Here is a 14,211-nt window from a genome sequence, read left to right as displayed (position 1 = left end):
GAGTTTAATTTCACAGGTGAACAATTAAAACAAATGTTACTGTTTCATGTTTAAAAGAAATAAATCCAAATCAAATGTTCAAATAGTTTTTTTATCAGTGTATTTATGACAAATGTCCAGCAGGGGGCAGCAGAGTACTAAGCACACAGGCTTTACGTAAATCATTATTTATGCCACAGTGACTCACAGAGCTCTGATTGAACAGTTAGTGACGTTGTTGTGTAGTTGTGTAGTTGTGTGCAGGGAATTGTGTGTTTGACCTGTGACATTTGTGTGCTAATGGACATTTTTGTCCTAATGTTTCCATTTGGACAAAAATGTCCGTTACAGTAAAAACATCAGTACATTTTATTTCATAACGTACATTTTAAAAATCATAATCGATATTTTTGTCTTAACAAACATTTTTGTTGTGAATTATATTTTTGTTGTAACGGCCGTTTGTCGTAACTCACATTTCTTTCATAACAGACATTTTTATTGTAACGAACACTTTTGTCATAATGGACATTTTTGACGTACATGATATTTTTGTTGTAACGGACATTTTTGTTGTAACTCATATTTCTTTCATAACAGACATTTTTGTCGTAAAGGCCATTTGTGCTTTCGCTGATATTTATTGTAATGGACATTTTTACTGCAACAAATGTTTTTGACAGCACTAACTGACATTTCTGTGGTAACGAACGTTTTATGTCCTAACGGAAGTTTTAATGAGGACAAAAATGTCAGTTACGACAAAAAAAGTTCGGTTAAAACGGTCCTTTATGATTAAAAACATCTATGTGTTTTTCCTCCGTGTCTTTGCCTGTAAAAGCTGTTTTTATCGCAACTGATCTTTTTGATGTAACCAATGTTTTTGACCGAGCTAGCTAACATTTCTTTCATAATGGAAATGTTTTATCATAATCGGAAATTTTGTTGTAACAGACGTTACAGACGTAAACCGGCATTTTTGTCATAACAAACATTTTGTCTTAATGGAGAATTTTATTGTAATGAACATTTTTTATTATAACAGACATTTTTGTCGTAATGAAAATTTTTGTCGTAACAAACATTGTTTTTATCATAATGAACATTTTTGTCGTACAAGACATTTTTGTCTGTTTGGTTAAAAAGGTCTATTACGATAAAAAACATCTCTTTGTTTTTTTTCCGTGTTTTTGTCGTAATGGACCTTTTTTACGTAACAGATGATTTTGACCGAGCTAACTGACATTTCTGTCAATTTAGGAAAAAAACATAATAGACAATTTTGTCGTAACAAACGTTGTAATGTACGGTTCTATTGCAACAGGCTTTTTTGTCCCAACAGATGTTTTTTTGTAATTACATTAGTCTTGTAATGAATGTTTTTGTCATAGCGGACATTTTTGGTGTAGCAGACTTTTTTTGATGTAGCATACGTATTTGACGTAACAGACATTTTTGACTTAAACGTTTGTTGACGTAACAGACGTTTTTGACAGAACGGACATTTTTGACAGAACGGACATTTTTGACATAACAGATATTTTTGACCTAAACGGTTTTTGACGTAACAGACGTTTTTTTTTTTTGACGCAACAGATGTTTTTGGACGTAGCTATGGGACACTTCTGTCGTAATGGAAGGTTCTATTGCAACAGACTTTTTTTGTGGTAAAGCATGTTTTTGTCCTATGAATTTTTTATTTGTAATTATATTAGTCCTGTAATGGACATTTTTGTCATAACGGACATTTGTTGTTAAGGTTTATAACTGGCTCTTATCTCATATGAAGAAAGCGGCTGAGAATGAGCTGCTGTTTGAGAGCGTGTGATATATTGAGCAGCGAAAGGAGGCGTCTGCGTGTGAGAGCCAGGGCCAAAAATGTGAGTGTGTGACGGCAGAAGATTGAAGTCGTGTTAAGTGCCGGGCTTGAAAGTCCGTCTGGCCTCATTAGCTGTCAGTTGTAACAATACTGACCCGACAGTGAAGACAGGTTGGAGTCTGGAGCTCATAAATCACTGGGCGACAGCTGCCTGACAGGCTGGGAACGCTCACACTGACCAGTTTGTGTTCTGGAAGGAGAAAAAGTGCAGCGGGTTCAAGTCTGACTTCACACACAAATGTAACAACGTGACGACAATGTATATTATTATAAAAAAGCATAAATACACAACATCCATTCATGTTTTTGTCTCACGTACATCCACACTTTTATCACAGTAAGGGCCACATTTTGTTTTATTTGTCATATTTTAACCTAGTTTTTGTTAATCATTTTTCTCCATTTTGTGCGTTTACTTTGGCGGCCGCACAAAATTAGACTGAGGGCCGCTTGTGGCCCCCGAGCCGCCAGTTGACACTAGACCCTAACCAGCAAATGTATCATTAATTCACATCATATCATATTAATTTATATTATCATTGCTTTGTTTAATTTTCTGTGATTTTGTATTTTGTTGTAATTATGTTGATTTTCTCTGATTTTGTGCATTTTTGTAGTTGTTTTTTTGGTTTTTGGAGTCATTTTGCGTATTTTTCTATAATTTGGGCGTCATTTGGTGTATTTTTGCTGTTTTTTCTGTATTTTTCTGTCATTTTGTGCATTTACTTTAGAGGCCACGCAACTTTAGATCGAGGGCTGCTTGTGGCCCCTGAACCGCCAGTTGCCCATATCTAACACTTGGAACGTTTATCATATCATATCATATCATATCATCTTTGTTTTGTATAATTTTCTGCGATTTTGTATTTTGGTATAATACTGTAGATTTTCTCTAATTTTGTGCATTTTTATTGTCGTTTTGTTTGTTTTCGTATTCTTTTTGTGTATTTTTCTTTAATCTGATGTGTGTTTTGGAGTCATTTTGTGCATTTTTGCTTTTTTCTGTATTTCTTTGTCATTTTGAGCGTTTACTTTGAGGGTCACACAAAATTAGACCGAGGGCCACTTGTGGCCCCCAGAGCCACCAAGTTGCCCACTTGAAACAGTTATCATTTAATTTCAAAATAAACAGTATTACTTTTTGAAAATAAAATATCTAGAGCACTTATGAAAGTAAAAATTCATTAAGTTTCCTAAAACTTTTATTGTTTCTTTGTGGCCCGGAACCAAACGGTCCACGGATCGTTACCAGTCCGCAACCCGGTGGTTGGGGACCTCTGACCCAAGAAGTCAACTTTTCTTGTTATTGTGTGATCCGAGTTTTCAGGAGAAAAACCTTTCAGCTGTGACGTCTGTGTGAAACGGTTCAGAACATGTGTCAAACTGAAAGGTACGGGGGCCAAATCAGGCCCTTCAGAGCCTCAGATTCGGCCCGCAGGAGAAAACCATGAATCATTGTGTAAATGACCAAATAATTCAGTTGTACATTATTGTTGAAAGAACTCTAAATTTCTCCAAAATCCTGCAATTTCTCTAAAATTATTCCATAAAATCTTCTGAAATTAAATAAAAATTGGTCAAAATTTTTAAATTAAAGTTGAAATTGTTCTTTGAACTAAAATGAGTTTGACACGCGTGGTTTCGAAGGAGGAGGAGGAAGTATCCAAAGGTTGACGTGAGAACCCACACAGGAGAGAAACCATATAGTTGTCATGTTTGTGGTCGTGTGTTCACACATCGTCACATTTGTGGAGACGTGATAATCTGTGAAGGTGAAGAAAATCCTGCTGAGAAAGTTGACGTAAACAAGTCGATGGTTCAACGTGGGAACTTAAATTTCAGCTCCTATTTATATGTTTGGGAGGAAATGTAACATTTTTGTTTTATCTTATTTATATTTGTGCTGTAATCTGTCAATCTTTTTGTCAATTTGTACGTCTGGACTAATTTTGAGTATTTTTTTTTTTTTGTATATATTTTTTTGTGTATTTTTGTCAATTTTGGTTCTTTGTACGTATGGACTAATTTTGTGTATTTTTTGTGTGACTTTTTTGTTTTGTTTTGTGTGTTTCTGTTGTCCTTTTGTGTATTTTTCAGTAATTTTGTGTATTTATTTATTTTGCATTTTTTTATAGTGTAATTTTGCCTTGTTTTGGACTCATTTTGTGAATTTTTTTTGTTCTTTTGTCTAGTTTCCAGTCATTTTATGTATTTTTGATGTATTTTTGTGTATTTTTCAGTCATTTTATGTATTTTTCAGTCATTTTGTGTATTTTTTTCCTTTTTATGTCCAGCGTCATCTTGTGTATTTTTCTGTTATTCTGTTAGACTTCTTTTATAAAGTCTATTTTCTATATTTTTCTTTTGTTTTGTGTTTTTTTGGATTTATTTTTAACACAAATTTTTTTTTTTTTTTACATTTGGAAACATTTTTGTGCATTCTTCTATGATTTTGTGTGTTTTGGAGTTCTTTTGAGGGCCACACATGGCCCGGGTGCCACAGGTTGCTTCAGAGGCTCATGGGAAATGTAGTGCAGTAAAAGCCTGTGTTTTCCTTAGAAAATGAAGCTGTGAAGTACAGTGAAGGGAATATTTGATGCAGTGAACCACATTAAGGTTTGTGTGGTTAGACTAAACAACATGTGGAGAAGTCTCTGTGAGCCATTAATCATCCTGACAGCTTCAAGAACAACATTTCCTCCTCTCTGGCTCTACTGAAGAATCCTGTGGGCGGATTTCTATGCAGGCTCCGCCCCCTGCTGCTGTCCAAATGTGCATACATTGACTCTTTATCCTTCCATGATGTCTACATGAGGACTTTGTCACATCCACCAGTTCCCAGCAGTCCTGTATAAAGTACTGGGTCAGATAACATCTGGCTTTTATTTTGAAGGGGAGATCTATCTACTCCCACCTCTGACAGTAAAAATAAAAGGCGTTCTCCACTGTTTTTACTAGTTTGCCATCAAAAATCAGGCTGAATGTTTCACTCCAATAGAAAACAATGGGATGTTTACAGGCAGAGGGGCCGTGTGACATCATCAATCATGTGATTTCAAGATGGAGGAACACAGGCTCTAAACCTATAAAATAGTCTATTTCTAAAAGGCAGTTAAATGAATATTATGTATAATGTGTTTTGTTAGGTAAATATCTACTATAAGTACATTTTAAAGGATTTGGGACACATTTGTAAAAACAGTGGAGGATCCCTTTAATAAAAACTGTTATTTTTTCATCAATTTTTGGTCTTGTTTAGTCGTAGATTCAACAAAACGAGTGTGTACTACTGAACTGATTTTGTATTATTTTGTGCACTCACTCACAGATCAAAACGACAAGCCTGGAAACTCCTTCCTTTCACTCACTGCTTCCCAGAACCAGACTGTAATTTTTGTCTTCCGTCCAATTTTATCACTTCATCCATCATCCCAGTGTGAGGCCTTTTCCACTGCTCCAAAAATAAAGCCCCCACGTGTAAAGCCATCACTTACATCCACCCACAGGCTGCTGGGAGGGAACGTGGAAACACATCAGAGCAGAATCAGGCTCGTCCACGGCCTTCAGCAGCTGTTTTTAGATCTGAGGACAAACATCTGGATCCAGAGGTGGAAGGACATCACGAGCACCTCCCAATGTTTTCATCTGTCAGCACCTCCTCTGAACTCACGCTTCATTATCAAAATGGAGTTTTTTATTCTATGTATTTATTACAATAATACACTTATTATTTTATTATAGAACTTAAAGCTGCTGGAGACGATCATTTATTAACAATAGATCAAAGATCATTTGCTCAAAAAAAAAAAGAAAAAAAAGATTTTAAAGGTTGAAAGTTTGTTTTCATCTCCACTGTAATTTGTGGGAAAAGTTTGGTACAATGCATTGTGGGATATGGTGTCCTGTAGAGCAGTGTTTCTCAATCAAAACAGATTTAAGATCTGTTTAGGTGTATTTCTAAGTTTTAAACTTTTGGATTAGATACAATTTATCCCCCCCCCAAAAAAAAAAAATTCTATAGAGAATTTTTTTGAAGATTTCACTTCAACGCCACTGCTCACATCAAAGGACGCCATGGCAACACAGTCATTTGTTGAACAATATTGCATTTCAAGCAATATACACACGGTTCAATGAAAGAAAAAAAAAAACACAAAATGACAACAAATATAATCAAAATAACAGAAACACACAAAATTACTACAAAATGACACAAAAATAACAGAAAATGTTACAAAACAAAACAAAAATACACAAAATGACTTCAAACACACAAAACGATCAATACTATAAAAAATACACAAAATGAAAACAAAAACATTTACTGTAAACTCTTTGCAGTTTCCCGTGTTAATGCTCAAATTGGTTGTTATTCTAATGCTGACATGAATGTTGATCATGTGACTCTCAGATTAGATACAATGACATTTTCAAACATTGCCCATCCCTGCCCTAATCGTTAAAATCAGACATTGCCATGGCAACACCTGTGTCCTTTGATGTGAGCAGGTTGGCTTTGAAGGGAAATCTTACCAAATCCTCAATAGAAATTAATGTAATGTTTTAATTAAATAATCAAAAAGTTCGAAACTTAGAAAGATGGTGAAACAGATCATAAATCTCCAGAGTTTTCCAAAACATTTTCAAATCATTGTTAAAATCAAAAAACACTGTGGGACGTGATGAGCACGGTAAAATGTACAGAAATGTAAAAATAAAACAAAAATAAAGTTCTCGTCAAATCCAACAAAGTAAAGCTCACATACTGTGTAAACATGTTCAGTGTGATTTATTTACCAAAATAAGAGCCCTCCTGTCATTGATTTACAAAATACAGCACGTGTCAGTTTCATCGATGTGCAGAGAAACAGAAAACTAACAACGAGCTGGAAAAGAGCCGAGAAACAGAAGACGTCCGACTGCGGGAAAAGGGACAACAAATTCAAAATGGGAAACACGACCCGATTCCCAATAACCTAAAGACTGGGCGGCAGAAGAGAGTCTCACTCACACATGCTGTCCTAACTCTCACTTCTCGCACACAAACATTGGGACACGTTTCACATCTTCTGATCTTTGGCAATGAAATCAATGAGAAACACCATGGAATAAATATGAAAATTCTTCAAAAACCAACATCAAATCCAAGAAAGAACGACAGAAACAAAATGAATCTCATCCTAAACATAGATAAAACATTTTGGTAAAATCAGACGTCACACTGCGAGCCACGTTAAAAATGATGCCATCGAGGATGTTCACAAACAAAATCAGTTGGACGTTTTTTCTGGTTGGTGCAAAAATGAGTAAAAACTTTGCCCTCTAGTGGCCACAGATAATACTGCAGAATAATGGCTGTGGCTAGTCAATGAAAGGGTTAATAATCAGTGAACAAACCCAAAGCTACGGAGGCCCCAGAGGGACATGAGCCGTTTTAATTCATGATTTTAAATACTCGCTTACAAGTTTTTTTATGCACTTGCGTTAAGTTTTAGGCAATAGTGCAAATGATCTTTACAAGTGTGCAAAAATGTTTATGCATGTGAAGATTCAGATTTTTTTGGTGTATTTTAGTGTTTTTTTTTTTTGGCATTTTCTTTTCTTTTTTGGAGTCATGAATTTTTGGTATTATTTGTGTTTTGTGTGTGTATGTTTTTAAGAGTAGTTTTATGTGTTTTTGTATTTTAATGGGCATTTGTGTGTTTTTGTTGCCATTTTGTGTGTTTTTGTTGCCATTTTGTGTGTTTTTTGAGTAATTCTGTGTGTTTTTGGAGATTTTGTTTGTTGTTGCCATTTTGTGCGTTTGTGAAGGGAGAATGAGTTTTTAAGCTGCAGCGAGTAAAGCTAAATCTGGACTCCTTACACAATAAAATAATAATTTTGATGCTTAATTAAGACAAAACGCACCGACCTCCAAGGAAATTTTTGAAAATATATTTTAATAAAATTTTAGCTTAAACCCCCAAACAACAGGCAACATTTTCTGACAGTGAGTAAATATCTGTCTTCATATGAAGCTACTGCTAGTTAGCATTAGCATGTCCAGAAAAACAAACAAACAAAGCTGTCGATCCTGACGTAGAAAATGTTGTGACAGACGTTAGTTTTCGTAGCAAAAGCCAAACTGCGATTTTTCGCCCTCTATTGATATTTCAACTTTGATTTGATCCAAAAAATTAAATCTGGACAACTCGGTGCTGGAGCCTGGTTACGTGTTCAGTTCTGAACCGTTAACGTCTCCATAGAATCAAAGTGAGCTAACGAAGCTAATTAGCCGTAGCTTCATATGAACAGATCAGTGATGGTAGATTAATCCCAACACTCCAATATCAAACCAGTGGAGGTGTGACCATGTGTTACTGGTATCCAAGAGCGGACGCTGCTCCCAGTCTCTGAGCGTACAGAGCGTAGTGGGGGTAGTACGGGGGGTTCAGGGTCAGCGGTGAGGGTCCGCACGGCGGGGGCAGCTTACTGTAGGGGTGATAGCGGGCCAGGCTCAGGGTGGGCGGAGCCCTGAGGGACAGGGATCCCAGGCCGCTCTGGTGAGGGAGGTGTATGTGTCCAGACAGAAGCTTCCCGTCCATCCCTGGGGGGGGCCCAGGGGGTGCCGTGTGGGCGCGGAGGTGAACCAGGAGCTCGTCTGGCGTGGGGAATCGTTTGTCGCAGGGACCTCCAGCAGAGACCCAGTTACAGGCGTGAGGGAGGGGGTCCGTGGGGAGCAGGAAGCCGTAGGAGTAGAGAGGGTGGGACAGGTGGTGGGGGTAGACCAGGGGGAAGCTGGTTTTGAGGGAGGGGTCGTGGACACATGGCGGGGACACGCCAGGGTAGCTCAGACAGTACGGATCCCTGCACACGCCCTGCAGGAAGGAGGGTGGGGGGCTGGGGTGCTTCAGGCCAGTCTTAGTCGGGTCCAGTCCGGTAACAAACTGGGATGGGTAACCTGTGTAACCCCCCACCATAGACCCATGATAGGCCATGCTGGGGGAGGGCAGAGGGAAGAGCGGCTGATTGGTCCTATAAGGAGAAATGGGCGTCACCCGTCCAGGTTTACCCACGTCCTGATCCACGCTGCCGTTACTGCCGTTAGCACTGGCTCGGATGTAGGCGGAGTCAGAGTGACGGGGGCTCTCCGAGCGGTGTTTCTCCCCGTCACAGTCTCTACTGGGATGGTTGCTGCTGGTGCTGCTGGGACTGTCCTGTTGGTGGGAGGAGTCCTCACTGGGAGAGTGAGCACTGGGCGGGGTTATGCTGCCCGCCCAGGGGGAGGCGGCCCGTGGCGTGTAGGCCCGCTGCTGCTCACCGTTAGACGTCCCATTAGCGACGTTAGCGCTGGGGAACCTGAACGCATCCTTAGTGCTGCTGGAGGTACTGGTGACCAGTGGTTCTCTGCGGCCGTCTCCAACACCTTTGCCGTACGGTTTGAAGTTGGACTTGTCGTCCGTGGACGACTTGAGGCCGGACGAGCGGCCGCTGGGGTCCTTCTCTGAGGGGGTCACCTTGGAGGACGGAGGCTCTGATTTACCGATCTGAGAGCAGGTCTGAGCCAACAGAGCCAGAGGACTCTTCTTAGCATCCAGCTGCAACGACAAACAAACGCTCAGCATCCGCTCACACAGGTAGCATCGTTAGCATCGTTAGCATCATCAGCATTATTTAGTACGAGTTAGCATCAAAATACTGATATTTATCGCCAGGATGTCGGCCGACTATGGCTGAGCAATAGATCAAAAATCAAGATATATCGAGTTTTCTATTTTAGCGATTATTTATATTTAATTACAATATTTATATTTCTATCATTTTTATAGCTTATTTTATTTTGAAATATTTGTTTTACGAGTTGCAACTTTCACTACTTCTCAGAACAGCGTTAGAAATCCATCAAACTGAGCTTTTGAGTGCGTCCTAACCCAGACCTTTCCCTAAACAAACCACACTACAGAACTCACTCACACGTGCTGTCCCTTAGAGGAGAAAAAGCCAAAAGTGGCACATAATGTACAACTGTTTGCTAATAAACTAGCCTGTGTGGCATTTTTAGCAAATATAACTCTGAATTCTCTTTCTGGTCAGACTTTCTTTGAAATAAAATGATGATTTACATCATTTATCATCATTTTGAGAAAAAATATCGAGAGTTTTGGACCATATCGCCCTCCCCACAGCCGACGCTTTCTGTGAACAACTGAGGCTGTTTTGTGTATATATCACAATATTTCACAGGGCGATTATCGTACTAATCCCAAACAATGTCCAAATCTATTGTTTTAATCATGCATTTTAACAAAAAAAAAACATTTAATTGCGCTAACACGTAAACGCCCGTTCACTAGGTGTCAGTGAACGCATCATCAGACCTTGTTAAACTACGTCACTCCTCAATGCATTGTAGCTGGAAGTTGATTACACTTTATTTTCATTAAACATATTTTATAAATGTATGTAGTTACTTTTTTTTTTTTAAGAATTCCAGAACAAAATCAGAATCTTTCAAAAAGTTAAAGGTGTCTTTACCCACTGTCCACTGCACATGTCCTCCCCCTAGTGGTGAATGAAGGGAGTGCAGTGGAAACTCTAATTAAACAGTGAGGAACCACAGACTATTTACTATTAATAATAAACATGTCAAAACAACACGAGCCAAAAATACTTTAAAACATTGATAAATTAATTTAAAAAATGATAAAATTAGAAAGGCTAGAGTTTTTGTTCTCTGGGAAACTGTAAAGGGCAAAAAAATGATAGTTTGTTAGATTTTAGAAGCTAACTATTTTTTTTTAATTATCTCAATGTATATAAAACTTCTGAATAGAAAATAAAAGTTGAAATGTTCATGGACTGAAAAGCGCATTGAGGTGTATTTTCCATAAATGTGTGAAAATGAAGCCATAGTGAGTTTTCTGAGGGTCTGTGACAGCGGTGGGAAACTTTTATCACAGCGGGGCCACAAAAATGTGTTTGTTTGATCAGAGTGCCACGTTATCAACATCCATGTCATGTTTTTCTGTCATTCTGTGTATGTTTGTTGTTGTCCTGCTCATTATGAGGCATTTTGTGCATTTCTGTTGTCCTTTTGTGAAATTTTCCAGTAAAATATGTTTTTTGGAGTCATATTGTGTATTTATGTTGTCATTTTGCATTTTTTGGAGTAATTTCTACGTATTTCTGTTGTCGTTTTGCTTGTTTGTACTGTGGGTTTGTGGAGTCGTTTTTCTTGTCTTTTTGTTGCTATTTTATGTCATTTTGTATATTTTTCTGAGTGTATTACTGTTGTAGATTTGTGTTTTTGGAGTATTTACTGTGTTTTTCTCTAGTCTTTTATTGTATTTTCCTGCAATGTTGTAATTCTTTGCATTTCTTAACGCCTTCTTGCTTTAGTTTTGCGTATTTTTCTGTCATTTTGTATGTTTAGTTTGAGGGCCGCATAAAATTAGACCGAGGGCCGCATGTGGCCCCCGGGCCGCCAATTGCCTACATCTGGTCTATGGTTTGTTGGAGCAGGTGTGTGTGTCTCTGGGAAACGTTTAAAAGGCTGTAAAAGTCCATAAATACCTCGATGCTCACAGGCTGTAAATAGTCCGGGTGCAGGAGGTGAGCACCGTGCGCCGTCAACATGTTCAGCGCTCGGATCGGAAGCCGCTGCGCCTGTCGGAGCGGCTCCAGGCGGCGGAGCGGAGCCGGAGCACCGGGACTTCTGGGCTGGGGGGTCTCCCTGAACTCAATCCGCTGACTGACTCGATCTGTGGCTGATCCAAAAGAGAAAACTCTCATTGGTCAGAGGGCTCCTGGTTTTTATTTTTCCAAAAAGTGCGCAAATGTAATCCAAACGTGCGTAAAAGCGCGCAGTCACGCGTCCTTTGGCTCGAGCAGCTCTGACGCGTCGTCGTCTCCAAATCCAGGAACATTTAAATCCACCAGGAGCTCCACAAACACGTCCTCAGGTCGGACAGTCCTACAGCGCACGTCCGTGTGCGTGCGCGCGTCCGCTCCGGATGGCAGCGGCTCACTGAGCAGGATGCGCTGCGTGTGCGCATGCGCAATGAGGAGGGCGTGTGTAAAGGCGGAGCGACAGACGTGCGTAAAAGAGTCAAACAGATTTAATGAAGATAAAATACTAAAAATATTGACATTTCGTGTTTTTTTGGCGTTTGTTTCATTTTGTTTTATTATTATTTTTTAATCTTTGTCATTTTTAACTAATTTTGTGTATTTGTGTTGTTGTCGAATCAAACGTGTGCATCCTAATGTAATGGTTTTTATGTAGAATTAAAGGGGGATGAAAAGCAACTAACATAAGGCAGGGGTTCTTCAACCTTGGGGTCAGGACCCCATTTTGGGTCGCAATAAACTGGGAGGGGGTCACCAGATGCCTTCAAAAAACTAGGATCATATAAATATATTTAGCCCTTTTTGCCTATTTTTGTCATTTTTCTGCAACTACACCAAACTATCCATATTTTAACCTATTTTCATCACTTTTTGACATTTTTGCTACATTACTCCCATTTCTCCATCAAATTTCAATGCCTTTTCTGCACCTTTCCAGACACTTATAAACCCTTTGCACCACTTTTCCACCTAATGTCACATATATTGACCTATTATTGTCACTTTTAACCTCTTTTCACCAAATTCCATGATTATTTTTGCCAATTTAACCACATTCACGATTTGTCATGCCCAATATTTAAACTAATTGTTCCTACTTTTTAAATTGCATTACCCCAAACACCCCTCCCCCAATTTCTGCCACTTTTAAGACAATATTGACACTTTTTCTTCAAAAGCCACTTTAATTTGCAACTTTTAACCAATTTCTGTGGTTTTTAAAATCCCATTTCACCACCTTTTCCACCATTATTGGTCATGGATGGACCCCAAAAATCTCTCCCCTTTAATCCCCCTTATAGACGGACCACATGACTGTTCTTCAATCTTCATGTCTGTGTTCAACCACCTTCAGCTACAGTGGGGGTCCCCACTCTCTGGAACCTTTATTTTGGGGGTTGTGGGATGAAAAGGTTGAAAACCACTGCTGTAGACTTCCAGCATCAGAAAGCAGCAGCTGAGCTTTATTTTGAAAAGCTCAGCCTTTCTCTGCAGCCTCAGAGTAACTGGTTATCTGAGGCCTTGACCTCACGCTCCTCTCATCCATCCATTGCTGTTAGCTCCTATGATCAGACGCAGGGGAGTAGAAACCAGAGAAACCAGGTCGCCCAGTCTGAAGCTGTGAGTGGGAGACGGAAGCTTCACATACTGGGAACCACAGCACAGAAATGGGATTGAAGAATATTGCACACAGCGACGTGGAAAGGTCTCCAACGTTAAGATTCACTAAGATCCCAAATACTGCGATTGTATTTAAATCAATGTCAGCAGGAGAAACACCACAAGGATGGCTCACTGTGGGGAAAACAAGAAGAACAGCAGATGAAGGAAAGGAAAGATGGACAAACAGAAGAAGAAAAGGAAACAACAGCTTAGAACAGGGGTGTCAAACTCATTTTAGTTCAGGGGCCGTGGATTTTATGTGGAAAAACGAGAAATTTCAGTTATTGGGCTCAAGCTTACACTTCTATGTAGACATAAAATACAAAATATGTAAGAAACGGACAATATGTGATAGATATCAGTGCCAACAGGATCTTCACTTTAAATGTCAGATCATTTCTATTTAATTAAGGGAAATACTATGCAATATATATATATATATATATATATATTTTTTAAAAAAAGACAGAAAAACACACAAAGTGACAAAAAATAAACATTAAATTGACTCAAAAAACATACAAAATGGCAAGAAAAACGTACAACACTACAAAAGAAAATGCACAAAATGACTCAAAAAACATAAAATGGCAACACAAACACACAAAAAATACATAAAATACAAAAGAAACTGACAATATCCAAGCAATAAGTGACATATCAGTCCCAACAGGATTTTCAATTTTAAATGTTCTAGATTTTGTGACCGATTTCTATTTAATTAAGGGAAATATTACTTAATAATTTGACAAAAATTAAAGGCTTTTGTAAGAATTTGAGTTTTTTTCAACAGTGTAACATTAAAAATGACTGCAATCATGTAATATAAACACTAGGAAAACTGTGAGCACCTGCAAATATTGTTGGGTTTCATTTACACAATGATTCATGTCACTTTTAACAGCTTTTAACAGCCCTCTGTCTCCAAATCCTGGCTTCTGATTGGTCAATCACACACATGGGGGGAGGGGAGCGGCCATTTCTACGAGCATGAATCAGTTTTTCTGCAGACGTCTCGCAAAATGTGTTGCAAAACTCAAGCAGCTCAGATTCACAGGAGAAAAGTAGTTTGTGTTTCTGCA

The 14,211-nt window shown here is 38.7% G+C and overlaps 1 protein-coding gene across 2 annotated transcripts; it reads right to left on the bottom strand.

The window, feature by feature from the left end:
* Nucleotides 1–7,780: 7,780 nt before the first annotated feature.
* LOC114473335 (zinc finger protein 703-like) lies at nucleotides 7,781–11,846 on the bottom strand. Of its 2 annotated transcripts, none has more exons than XM_028462895.1 (2): nucleotides 11,411–11,846; nucleotides 7,781–9,435 (listed from the first exon to the last, which is right to left on the bottom strand). In XM_028462895.1, the coding sequence occupies exons 1-2, from the start codon at nucleotides 11,627–11,629 to the stop codon at nucleotides 8,215–8,217; spliced, it is 1,440 nt and encodes a 479-aa protein (XP_028318696.1). In that variant the 5' UTR covers nucleotides 11,630–11,846; the 3' UTR covers nucleotides 7,781–8,214. The 2 variants fall into 2 exon arrangements, with proteins under 2 accessions (XP_028318696.1, XP_028318697.1); XM_028462896.1 differs by having other exon boundaries at nucleotides 11,423–11,846.
* Between the last annotated feature and the right edge of the window lie 2,365 nt (nucleotides 11,847–14,211).

The sequence above is a fragment of the Gouania willdenowi genome, chromosome 12, assembly GCF_900634775.1.
Source record: "Gouania willdenowi chromosome 12, fGouWil2.1, whole genome shotgun sequence".
In the NCBI taxonomy this organism is placed as follows: domain Eukaryota; kingdom Metazoa; phylum Chordata; class Actinopteri; order Blenniiformes; family Gobiesocidae; genus Gouania; species Gouania willdenowi.
This window is presented reverse-complemented; position numbering and strand designations above follow the sequence as displayed.

Excerpts from the sequence above, each read along its gene's own strand:
- LOC114473335 (XM_028462895.1), bottom strand. The coding sequence starts at position 11,629 with ATGAGAGTTTTCTCTTTTGGATCAGCCACAGATCGAGTCAGTCAGCGG. Across the intron at positions 9,436-11,410 it reads TACAGCCTGTGAGCATCGAG|CTGGATGCTAAGAAGAGTCC; the intron begins GTATTTATGGAC and ends TTGTCGTTGCAG.